This window comes from Zalophus californianus, chromosome 12 (assembly GCF_009762305.2).
Source record: "Zalophus californianus isolate mZalCal1 chromosome 12, mZalCal1.pri.v2, whole genome shotgun sequence".
NCBI lineage: Eukaryota > Metazoa > Chordata > Mammalia > Carnivora > Otariidae > Zalophus > Zalophus californianus.
The window spans coordinates 50,642,988-50,656,030 of record NC_045606.1 but is presented as its reverse complement, the minus strand read 5'-3'; the positions used below and the strand labels follow the sequence as shown (position 1 = coordinate 50,656,030).

Below are 13,043 nucleotides of genomic sequence, written 5' to 3'. Positions count from 1 at the left end.
CTCTCTCAAATAAATAAATAAAATCTAAAAAAAACCCAAAAAACAAAAGCAAGTGGAACAGTCAAGTGTAACTGAATCAAAATTCATTAGATAAAATGAAAAATAATCCTAATTAGATTTTACTTCAGATTAACAAAATTTGTGGTGCCTATGTTGTTCACCTTATATTTCCCTTGTCCCTACAATTGCTAAAAATACCAAATCAAACACCACCCAGATTTCCTTATGAAGTGTGTGAACTAGTGCATTAAAAAGTCATGTTAGCACCAACAAAGTTTATAGGGGCAACTGCATTCAAGACGCACATAGCATACCTTTAAATAGCGCTGTTAAAATACCAAATAAAATGTCAACGTCTGTCAGGTCTCTGGCTTTCATAAATTGTTTAGACTGGGAAACGTTGGGGTTTGGACATTGTTCTTTTCATATGATGTAGAAAAGAAGAGACCGTAAAAAGAAAAGAACAATAAAGCGTAGATCATTTTTGAAGTTCTTTCATGGAAAAACATACCCTGGATCATTACCCTTCTAATCAACAATTTCCTTCTTCCTCCCAGTTCTTCCCCTCTGGTATTTACCTTTCTCCCCTCCCCCGCCCCTCCCCTCTCTCTGGGTGGTATTCTGAGCTTATACATACTATTCAGTAATCATATTTTTTAAATTGCTTGAAAAGAGAATCCCAGGAGGACATGACAGACATGTATATACTGGGTATTTTTAACCTGGACCATAGCTTTACTCACCATTTCTGTGCTCTTAAAAACACACCAGAATGCCCTGACCGCAGTTTCCCCAAGGAGAGGAAGGCCTTGTGAGCAAGATCAGCTACTACCTACATACACACTAGTTATTATCACACCTTAGTGGCCATCTTCCTGCCCTCTTCCCTCCACCCCTTTCCTTTTATTAGCACACCACACTCTCCACAATTCCCAAACAACAACATCACTGTTTCAGCTTCTTCTCTGGATTTCCCACACTTAATGCAACCCAGACCTCACCTTCAGCTCTCCTGAGGCCACTTTGGAAGCCAGCTCGATGACACAGCCAACAGCCATGCGTGCAGCACCGGACGAGTGCAGCTCATTCCAAATGGTGTCACTGTCCACCTGAGCAAACAGTCAGCACGCCCGAAGAGAGAGAGAGAGAGAAAACAAGAAGGAGAACGAATAGATGAAAAAGGAAGGGCGGGGGAGGGGAGAAAGGAAGGGAGAAAAAGCAAATTTGTGAGGAAGGGCTGGCAGGGTAACAGCCTAGGTACAATAACATTAGTCTTCCGTCCCGGCCAGTTGAAAAGACCTTCTGGACACAGCTTTGCTTATACTTTTTCTCTATACTGACTTCTCCAATGGAAACACATTCCTGCCATGCCTCACTGCCATTCCCTGTTTAGATTTCTCATTACAAACAGCATTACATAGGCCGGATCTGGCGTAGTTACAGGCCTGCTAGAAACCAGGCCCCAGTAGTAGATAGAGTAAAAGCTAAGAGCACTTAGCTATACATAAAAATCGGATTTGCAAGTGCTAGAGGGGAAAAATTCAAATACCTTTCTGGCTGCAGGTTTACGGGGAGCCAAAGACAATTATTAGGCAAGTAGTAGCAGCAGTCAGCAAGTAGGAAGTAGCAACCACAGTTCAGGTTCTCTACCTACATGGAAGGAGTGTGTGGTCCTCACACTTAAAACATTCTCCAAATTCAACTGCAAGGAGCAATTTGACTTTCAAAGTAGAAGCTTAAAATTTCTAACATTTAGTACAGTTTAGCGGTTGGTCTTAATGTAGACTGGTATTATTAAATTGGATAGGCCATTAAAAATACATGGTTGTTTCTATAAGAGAACATTCTTATGAAAAAAAGCATAAACCAATATTTTTGATTTACCTTTATAAAACACTATTTATTCTCTTTCATGCATGCAGTAAGATAACATGTAACAAGGACAGGAAAATGTAACAACAGTGGTCTATAATGATCATATGTTACATATTTTTATGTATAAATATATATATATTAATATAAAAAACAGAATCATAATGTATGGTGATTAAGACAGCAATAAAAAATTAAAAAAACAGAATCAAATGGTAGAAGTCTCTAAAGTTACAACACATAAATTATCTGAAGCACTAGGAAATGTAATAAAAAATTTGTGACTGTGCAAATAGCAAGACTTCTCAAATGTTGTAAAAGAAAGGAAATCCCACACAAAATAAAGTTGTTGTTTTTTTTTTTTAGAGAATTAAGTTAAAGAGGCCTAGTGACATGGAACAAATACAATAAATAACAATTATACATATTCACAATGCACTAAGCAGTTTCCTAAGCATTTTAACATGCCTTTTCCCATGAGATCCTTACCAACTTAAATTCTGTCAAGATCAATGAATAAATAATAAATGAAAACAGGAAATAAATACATAAATAAACAGAAAATTAAGATCTTTTCAACAACAGCATAGTGGTGAAGAGAGAAGTTTCTGAATCATATTGTCAGGGTGAAGTTACAGCTTCACTGCTAAAACCTGAATGACAGTGGGCAATTAATTAATTAAGGTCTCTCTGCTTTGGTTCCCTTACCTATGACACAGCAACTTTTCAAAGTACCATCTGCATATGATTTTGGTGAGGATTAAATGAAAAAGTGATAAGCAAATCTTAGCTACTACTATTTTAGGCTACTATTACACCCATTTTATAATGCCTAACACAGGGTAGAGGCCTTATAAGTGTTTACTGAATGAGCACGCTGTGGCTTAGAGAGGCTACTCAGCTGGCCCAAGGACCTTCATACAGAACCCTGACTCTGACATCACATGTCTTTCTACCACAATCCTGAAATAACCCTCGCTTTCTAAGAACATTAAGCCCTTGAAATAGTCAACATCATCATGGTCAACACTACCAGCTAAAAAAATAATCATCAAATGGACATGGAACTTAATCATCTGCCCTCCAAATTAAGTTTTATGTTTACTGAACAATATAAGCACTTATTTGAGCTTCACAAAGATATATCCTTGAGGAAGATGGTTGCTCAAGTTGAAAAATGAACACCAACATTTACATTGTACTGCACAGTGTTTAGCCAATTTTCAACTATTGTAAAGCTATAGGTACCATAGAAAGTCCTCATTAATCAGATTTAAAATTATTGGGAAGGCAAGCAAACATAAATCAATAAATCCCAAAGACTTAATGGGTGAGTCAAAACCACATATAATTCCAAACCCCTTTTTATTTGACTTTGGAATACACTGTAAGTTTTTTCTTAAAAAAAAAAAAATCAGAAAAATTTCTTCCAAAAAGCTATAAACATACACTTGATTAGAAAAATATTCCAACACCTAGGAACGTCTCTTTAACCATAACACTAAGGGGCATTAGATAGCCACAAATAACTCTAAAATTCACCTTTTTGTCTATATCTTTCTATCTTCCTGGAAGTATTCTCATAGAGGTAATACTCCATGTCTATGCCATCAATTTTGATGTGTGAACCTCTCTACCAATCAAGATACTTATGTTTTTAAATTTAGCTAACATTTGTTAGGTACCTACTATATAACAGATGCTAAGAGTTATAGCATATGGGAGTTATTTTTATCATAAAGATATGATTATTGACTGAAAGAATGCTGGGCACATAGATGCTCAATGGAATGGATACTTGAGATTTTGGCTACATCCAAAGTTCAGGCCTATCCCTAAACAGGTGCTCTTTAGGAATCTATGAAATTTATCATCCATTCATTTACTTATATTTAAACATAAAAAACATTTATTTAAGCAACTTCCAACCAGTGTTTGTAACTATATGGTAATAATAGTCAAGATTTTGCATATCATCTATTCATAAGCAGGTAATTGTATGTAATTCTGAATTATTAACAGATGTTGTCTTAGCTCAGCTGCCATAACAAAATACCATAGACTGAGTGGCTTAAATAACAGGATTTTATTTCTCCTAGTTCAGGAGGTTAGGAAGTCCAAGAAGGTGTCAGCCAATTTGGTTTCTGGTTGAAATTCTGGTTCAGTTCTCATCCTGACTGGCAGATGTCTACCTTCTCACTACGCCCTCACATGGCCTTTCGTCAGTGAGTGCACATGGAGAGAGGCCACATGGAGAGAGACAGATCCCACTCTCTTCCTCTTCTTATAAGGCCACCATTCCTATTAAATTAGGATAACACCCATATGACCTCATTTAACCTTAATTACCTTTTAAAAGCCCTATTAAATTTAAATCACATCAGGGATTAGGGCTTCAACATATGAATTTGGGGGGGAACAATTCAGTCCATAGCAAGATTATATCCAAAAAACATTTATAAGTCAATTTATAAACATATTTTCCTAAGATATGTGTTCAAAGGGCCATTAGCTACCAAAATTAGTTACTAAAAGTTACCCACATGTATTTGCCATGTTATAGTTTAATAAGAGCTCCAATGGTAAGAAAGCATGCATGGCTCATGAACTCTCCTGACTATAAACTCTGTCACTAGAAGAGACTCCCAAATCCCCTTCCTACTATTCTCAATGGCAAAAAGTATTTCTTCTTCTGTTATGTCCCTCTTACTGGTTGAAGAGATTGTCAAAACCTTTCCCTGTATTAGTGATAGTGTCAAGAATGTCACTGTCATATGAAAGCTCTGATTTTAACTGCTGCAAGAATTTCTGACAGAAAAAACTCTAGGTAAGAGAGGATGGTTGACTCCACTAATTGTTGGTGGTTCTTGGCATGAAATGGGATACTGAGTGGCTGGAAAAGAAGGAAAAAGAGCAAGAAGGATTAGATTTAGATGGATATATGTAAACGGGATTAAGGAGCTAAGATGGCAATACGATGATGGTGAAAGTTGGGACCAGAAGAACTGTAAGACAGGTGCTCTAGCATTTCAAAGTTGAAGGTAGAGAGATTAGGAGAGTGACACAGAGTTGGCTCTGGATATGGAAAATAATTGTAAACAATGTAAATTGTTTAGATTAGGCCAGGAAAGGGGAAAGAAATGGTAGTGGAGCAGAAAGCCATTCTGCTGACTACACTAGCTTGTTATTAAGATCTTGCTAAAGTTGTTAAGACACGCAAAGCAAATTTTTAAAACCAAAACTACTATAATTTGGAAAAAATCAACATGCTTGTACCTTTTTTCTTTCCATATACCACATTCACTTCTCCTTAGCCTGTCCACCAATTTATTCTTCAGCCTGATACGTGTGTGTGTACAGCCATGCACACATGTACACGTAAATTAGGAGGCAATAGTACACAGACTAAAAGGGAGATTAAGATTGATACAAAAGAAATGTGAAGAAACTGACATTCAAAATAGGATTTTGCATCAGTACACATAAAAATCTAGATTTTGTGGTCAAAAAGGATTTTTTTCCCCAAATTCCTTTATATATCAAGAAATAAGCCAGTGGTCTCAGTTTATAGTCTTACATTAGTGACAGCATCAAGACAATGCTACCATTGCCTTTCTGATACTCAGCAAAGAGACTCTTTCTACCTATGACAAGCAGGCCTAGAGCTTATAGATTTAGGCTTTAGATAGGATACAAAAAGAGGAAGAAAAAGCCAAAAGCCATCCCTTCAGGTCCGGAGAGACTGGAGAAAGGCAAACCAAAGGTGCAGCAGAAGCACCCCACCAGAGAACCCCGCCAGGCTTCATCTTGCAGTGAAATCAGGAGAAAATCAGCTGCTTCAAATGCTAGGCAATCAGAAACAATAAGATGCACCAGAGAAATTGCCACAGAAGCCTGACTATCCAGAGGACAGCATAAGTGTCAAAGGACCTCATCAGGTCTCCATCCCTCCTTCAGATACCCAAAAGCCATCTGGAAGAAGCTGAAAGACTGAGCAATTACCTAAAATGACTGTATCCAATAGTAAGTTGATCTTGAAGTTGATCTTGAAGAGATGGATATATTAGTAATTGTGGAGAAGATCAGTGTAATTAGGAAAAATAGAGCATATTTATCACACATATGAATAAACATGACTAATTCTAATTTTGTGTCCCATTTTTAAGGTCAGGAATTTACTCGGCTGGATGATAGGGAAAAGATCTAACCAGGATACTGCACAGAAGTCCCAAAGGATATGCTGTTACATGGCTAGTGACATATAACTGTATTTTAGAACTAATGTGGCAATATACAACTTACTGCCCCCATCAGAATTCATCTGGAATTTTTACCAAGCTTTTGCTTACAGAGTATTCTGAAAAACAGTATGCTTTCAAGTTTCAAATATTTCTGTATAAATGTACAAAACATGAAGGCAGTTTTAGTAGTCTGCTGAGGAACTGTCCAAAGAGGCTTTGTTTTATTGCCAGAATTAAAATCCATCAATTTGAAAATAGTCCCCCAAAAGTTCAACTCACTTATAAACATGTAGAAGGGTCTGGACCTGACATGTGTCCAAAACTGTGGTTCAGAAATGTTAGATAAGGCGGTCCCACAAGAAGTCTTTCTGTGTTAGGAACAAAGCAAATGTGGTGAGATAGGATGGAAATATACTCTAGGATAGAGAATTATACAAGCTTGGCCCATAAAAAAGATTTAGTCATCAGAGGAGGAAGCACAATTCTGAAAACAGTACAGAGCCTGGAACTGAGATCCTCCTAGCCTTTATTTCGAGAGCTTCATGTCTATTTAGTAGAGTAGCAAGGGTAAAGAGATGGAGAAGGCTGTAAGTAACAACTGAAATAGGCAATACATTTTATATGTTGTTAAAAATGAGATTAAAGTAAAATACTTTGGTATCAATTTGAAAAATTATGTTAAAAGATGGAGAATGTCACATTACCCACTTCATTATGGACCTCAGAGAATCCAGGGCAACTAGCAATGTGAAAACCCCAGGATAATCAAGCAGAGGCCAGTGGGACTCATCAATAGGAAGGAAGGAAGGAAGGAAGGAAGGAAGGAAGGAAGGAAGGAAGGAAGGAAGGAAGGAAGGAAGGAGAAAGAAAAGAAAGAAAGAAAAAGAAAGAAAGAAAGAAAGAAAGAAAGAAAGAAAGAAAGAAAGAAAGAAAGAAAGAAAGAAAGAAAGAAAGAAAGAAAAGGTAAGGAAGGAGGGGAGGGAAAGGAGGAAGGAAGGAAGATAGGTAGGTAGGTAGGGAGAGAGGGAGGGAGGGAGGGAGGGAAGGAAGGAAGGAAGGAAGGAAGGAAGGAAGGAAGGAAGGAAGGAAGGAAGGAAGGAAGGGAGGAAGGGAGGGAGGGAGGAAGGGAGGGAGGGAGGAAGGGAGGGAGGGAGGAAGGGAGAAAGAAAGAAAAGAAAAGAAAAGGGAAAAGGAAAGGGAAGGGAAGAAAGAAAGGAAAAAAGAACAAGAGATAGGAAAAAAAAGTCCAGCAATTTATAAGCACATAGCAATTATTCATACTAGTCTCCTAAAATAGTTAGGAAGATGCTGTCTCTATGGAAGCATAGAGGTAGAAAAGAGAGTAAGGGCCCAAAAAGGACCAGTTACATAGCTACTTATAAAAACTTAGCCACTAGGTAATACTATTCACATCTGAAAGAAGAACATCATGTTGTAATCTCTATATCTATAAAAGATAAAAAGGAGGACTGCTGAATCAAACCTGATCTATGAAACATGAATGGCGGAAACAATTCATTCACTTGAGTCACAGCAGAATGCAATTCAGGAAATATACAGAGGAAGTGATAGAAACCTAATAAGAACATTTCAGGTTTTTCATTTTTATTATATATTCCCTTACTCTATAAAGCTCTGATCTTTATTATTTATAAATAACAATGACAATAATAATAATTATCTCATAATTATAGAGTACTTATTAAGATCCAGGCACTATGCCTAGATACAATTCTTACAACAACCATTGGCATAGATGCTATTATTAAGCACTTCTGTAATGAAATTCAGAGAGGTTATTTAGCTAGTAATTAGTGCAGCTGGAATGAGAACTTGGAAAAAAAGGAGTATAAATTTTTAATCCATATTGATTTTTTATGTTGGTAAAATAAAAATCTAAATAAACTAAATAAAAAACAAAAAGATTCTAATTTTATTTATAGAATCAAAGATCTTCCTACTGAAATATATCAGCTAAGACCTGATAACATCAATATTTTATCTTTAAAGGTATTGAAATTCTACCGTATAAAATTGCTAAAATATTCAAAAAATTCAAATACCACAAGTTGTATCTGGAGTAGTTGGGCATTTTCTAATTTGTTTGCCATTTTACTAAAGCAGTAGTTCTCAGTGGGGGTGGTTTTGCCCACCACCTCTCCCCACTCAGGGGCCATTTGGGAATTTCTGGAGACATTTTTGGTTGTCAAGACTGAAGGACCAGGTAAGCTTCTAGCCTCTGTTGGGTAGAAGCCAGGAATGCTGCTAAACTTCTTAGAGTGCAACAGGACAGTACATGAAAGAAGTATCTTGCCCAAAACGTCAATGCCAAGGTTGAAAAATCCTGCCCTAGAAACACCGAGACCCTATAAATAACAGTGCTACCTTCTTCATATTGGCTGCTAGAAATCTCAAAGTAAAATCTGTCGTCCTTGTCTAGTAAAAATAGTAGCTATTATAATACACACTTTATATGCTAATCTCAGCCCTAGCTCATTGTATTTTCACTTTTGCATGATGACACCTACTTTGAATACACACACACACACACACACACACACACACACACACTTCATGTTTGTTTTGAAAGCTGCTTTAAATCCTTTATGGAATATGGCAAGAATAAAAGGAAAATATAGAGAAAGAAAGAATAAGAAGCAAAAAGAGCAGAGAGACAGAGAATGCAGAGAAGAGGAGAGGGAGGGAACAGGGAGGAAACTGCTTTATATTTTCATTGTTAACTTTTAAAGTTGTGTTTTCTCTCTTGCCTTTCCTTGGGAATACAACCAAGAATGATTTTTATCAACATTGTTCTTTTCCTGAATTTATCCAAATAATTTTGTCTCCTGAATAGAATCGACACTAATATAAACTTATATTAAAGGGTTGTTCTGTCCTTTTCAGTTTCTTCAGTTTCACAAATGGTAGTGACAGCCAGGAAAAAACTTTCACAGATCTTCCCATTCTTTTGCTTCAATCTCAACTTATTTTTTCCTAATACATCAAAGAAAGGGACGGCAATTTCTTTTCATTATTTCAAAAAAGAAATAATTACATAATATCAGTGGCAAAATAAAAGATCAAAGACATCATAAGATTACTGGCATCTATACCAAAAAGAAAAAAGAAAAAAAAAAAAAGAAACAGACAAGTTCTACCTATTAAAAGTCAAGTCCTTGAGAAATGTTTGTTGATGAGAATGTTGGGTTTGTCCCTGCATACAGTAAGGCTGCCATGATTCATTTTGTTTAGCGGAAATATCTAAGTGCTATTTGTGAATACATTCACACTTCCAAGTGTTCACTTACTTCCAAGTGTTCATTTCCTTTGAAACAGATTCTGAGTATCTGAGAGCTGGGTACACTATTTCAAAAACCAGTGCTTTCACAGTTTCTTTTACTCCAGTCTGCATTAGGAGCGTGAATTAAAATGACTAAAATCCACAGTCAGGATTTTGCAAGAAATCAAGAATGCTTCCTGAGTGCCACTCCCTCTTCTTATTCAGAAGCCTCTGTGCACGTGCATATCCTTCCAGTAACCACTTAATTGCTTTCAGTTTTTTCCTTTAAAAAAATTGTTTACTCTGAGAATGACCACATAAAAATGGACGCAAAATAAAAGTGCGACACACAGTTCACAAAATAATCAGAGTTCTAAGTAAGCTAACTCTCTGAAAGCTCTGTCACTGAATAATATACATTGCCAATGTAATTTATGGTTTTAAAAACAGCAATAACGATAGCAAGCTTCTCCCTAAATACTTTTCAGACCTGCAGCAGCTATAACTTAAATATTAACTAAGGGGTATTGGTGACACTTTATATAGACAAATAGAATCCATAAATAGGAAAAAGTACAAAAAAATAGCTTCGAGAGGCTTACATACAGAAGTGGTGCAAATTCGGGCTCTAGTAGTAGCCACATGTTCAAAAGACTCCAGAGGTCAGAGTGGAAATGTAGATGTAATGTAATGTAAGGTAAATGAGAGGCATGCCCTTGGTGTAATTTTCCAATCTTAAAGATTGAGAAGAATTCCCTTTTTAAAAACTCCCCAGCCAGGCTAAAAGATTATCTATGTACTAAATATGGCTCCTGGGCTATCAGTGCATAACTTTTGCTGTCCAGGGTGACTTGCTTCTACAAAATGTTTGAAAATTCTAAAATAGGAAGTGGAGAGTATAACTATGGGGGTATGTTTATAAAGGATTCTAGCTTTGCTTGAGGATAAGGGTAGAGCAATGATGCTCAGGTTAACATTTCAAGTAAATGCTACAAATATTCGCAGCACTACAAAAAGTTTCATTGCACATTAAAATTTGTTACTTGAGAAAATACACAGTGGTGAAATGTATAATTAATTCAGCAATATTTTTAAATTAATTTGAAGCTTATTAATTGTAGTAATGCCTACGGGCATTTAAAAATGTAGCCTCATATTTCTGACACATCTACCCTAATAAAAAATGCTGAATAATTAATTAGTTAACTGTGGAGGAGGGGGTTGGAGCTAAGGTCACAAGACAGGCAAGTAACCTGAGCTGTGTAATACAGGGGTAAATGGATTCTTGTAAAGAGGAAAGAGAAAATAAAGCAGAAGAAATATTAAAGAGATAATGACTGAGAACTTCTCAAAAACAGTGAAACTACAGATCCAAAAGATTCAGACCATAACTAGAAAAAAAAAATGTCATCAATTCAACTATACAAACAGATAAAACTACACCTAGCACATCACAAACTGCTAAAAACTAAAAATCTTGAAGGCAGCCAGAGAAAAGACATATCACATAAAATCTTGAACTAAAACAGGAATTTTGGCAGATTTCTTAGCAGAAACTATTTAAGCTAGAAAACAATGGAGTGACAACTTCAAAGTTTTCAAAGAAAAAAAGGTCTATCAGAATTCTATACTAACAGGAGAGGAAGAAAAGGGGAGTATGTCAGAGGGGGAGACGAACCATGAGAGATGATGGACTCTGAAAAACAAACTGAGGGTTCTAGAGGGGAGGGGGGTAGGGGGATGGGTTAGCCTGGTGATGGGCATTGAGGAGGGCACGTTCTGCATGGAGCACTGGGTGTTATGAACAAACAATGAATCATGGAACACTGCACCAAGAACTAATGATGTAATATATGGTGATTAACATAACAATAAAAAAATTAAAAAAAAAAAAAGAATTCTATACTAACAAAAATATCTTCAAAAAAAATCTTTAAAAGGTGAAATAAAGATTTTTCAGAAAAATAACTGCTGAAGTATTATACTTCTATCAGACCTGAGTTACAAAAAATGGTAAAGAAAATCACTGAGGGTGCTAAAAATGATAATAATGAAGGCTTTCACATAAAAGAGACCTTTTTTTCTTATTTTTATTCCTTTAAAACATTGACTATCTAAAGCAAAAATAATAAAAATTTTATTGAGGGGTTTAGGACATATGTAAAAATCAGAGGTATCACAACAAAGTATGTAGAATGGAAGGAGAGAACACAAATAAACTGCTATAGGATTTTCGTATTATATATGAAGTAGTATAATATTACCCAGAGGCTGACTTTGATATATATTAATAGGTATAAGTGCTAGAGAAAATACTAAAAATATAGATAAAAAACTAATAAACCAATAGTGGAAATAAAAGATACAATTTTTTAAAATATTCAATCCAAAGGAAAGCAGTAAAAGAAAAAGAAAACAAGCGAAAACCAGATGTAACAAATATAAAACAAATAACAAGATGGTCAATTTAAATTCAACCATAGCAAAAACCACTGGTCTAGAATACTGTTACTCAGTTTGGTCCATGGAACCATGGTGGTACCATTCTACAACAAGATAAACAAAAGCAAGCATTTAGCAACTTCTATAGCAATTGTTTAGAATAATTTTATATCTGTTCAATCCAGTAAGAATGAGTTTTTGTTTTATACGTTTTTTTGTATCTCATTTTTAGTAATTCTTTTTTATTGCATTTTACAAAAGCATTGCTGTATGACAGGAAATAAAAAGTAAGCAAGCAAAATCTTGTCCTTTACCACATAATAATTTGAGGAGCACTGATTTCATAAAGAAAGGACTTTCCTCCCAAACTGTACACAGAACTCTATTTGAGTAAGAGAGGTAGAAAGAAAAGGTGAAACTAGAGGTAAAATTAGAAACATGTATTAGGGGGCACCTGGGTGACTCAGTTGGTTAAGCGACTGCCTTCGGCTCAGGTCATGATCCTGGAGTCCCAGGATCGAGTCCCGCATCGGGCTCCCTGCTCGGCAGGGAGTCTGCTTCTCCCTTTAACCCTCCCCCCTCTCATGTGCTCTCTCTCTCTCACTCTCTCTAATAAATAAATAAAATCTTTAAAAAAAAAATGAAACGTGTATTAGGTGGGGTGCCTGGGTGGCTCAGACGGTTGAGCAACTGACACTTGATATTAGCTCAGGTCATGATCTCACGGTCATGGAATCGAGTCCCACATAGGGCTCAGTCAGTTGGGGGGTCTACTGGAGAAAATTTTCTCTCTCCCTCTCCCTTTTGCCCCTCCCCCAACTTGTGCATGTGCACATGCATGCATGTTCTCTCTCTAAAATAAATAAATCTTTAAAAAATGTGTTTTTCTTTTAATTACTGTTTTTTTAATAGATTTTACTTATTTATTTGAGAGAGAGAGCGCCCACACAGGAGGTGGGAGAGAAATAGAGGCGGAGGTAGAGGGAGAGAGAATCTCAAGCAGACTCCCCGCTGACTGCAAACCTGACACAGAGCTCAAGCTCTCGACCCTGAGATCATGACCTGAGCCAAAACTACAAGTTGGATGCTTAACTGACTGAGTCACCCAGGCACCCCGTGTAAGTAGTTTTATTAATAAATTAGCCTGCATAAGATAAGTCATATACCAAGAGAGAATGACCACCAATAAGGCCTTAAAAACTACCACT

At 36.3% G+C, this 13,043-nt stretch overlaps 1 protein-coding gene across 1 annotated transcript in view; it reads right to left on the bottom strand.

Annotated features, from left to right (window-relative positions):
• Positions 1 to 13,043, bottom strand: part of HDAC9 (histone deacetylase 9) — a 739,057-nt gene that overhangs the window by 239,985 nt on the left and 486,029 nt on the right. Inside the window, exon 21 of the mRNA XM_027573169.2 lies at positions 1,002 to 1,109. Coding sequence (XP_027428970.2) covers positions 1,002 to 1,109 — 108 coding nt within the window. The remainder of the gene's footprint in view (positions 1 to 1,001; positions 1,110 to 13,043) is intronic.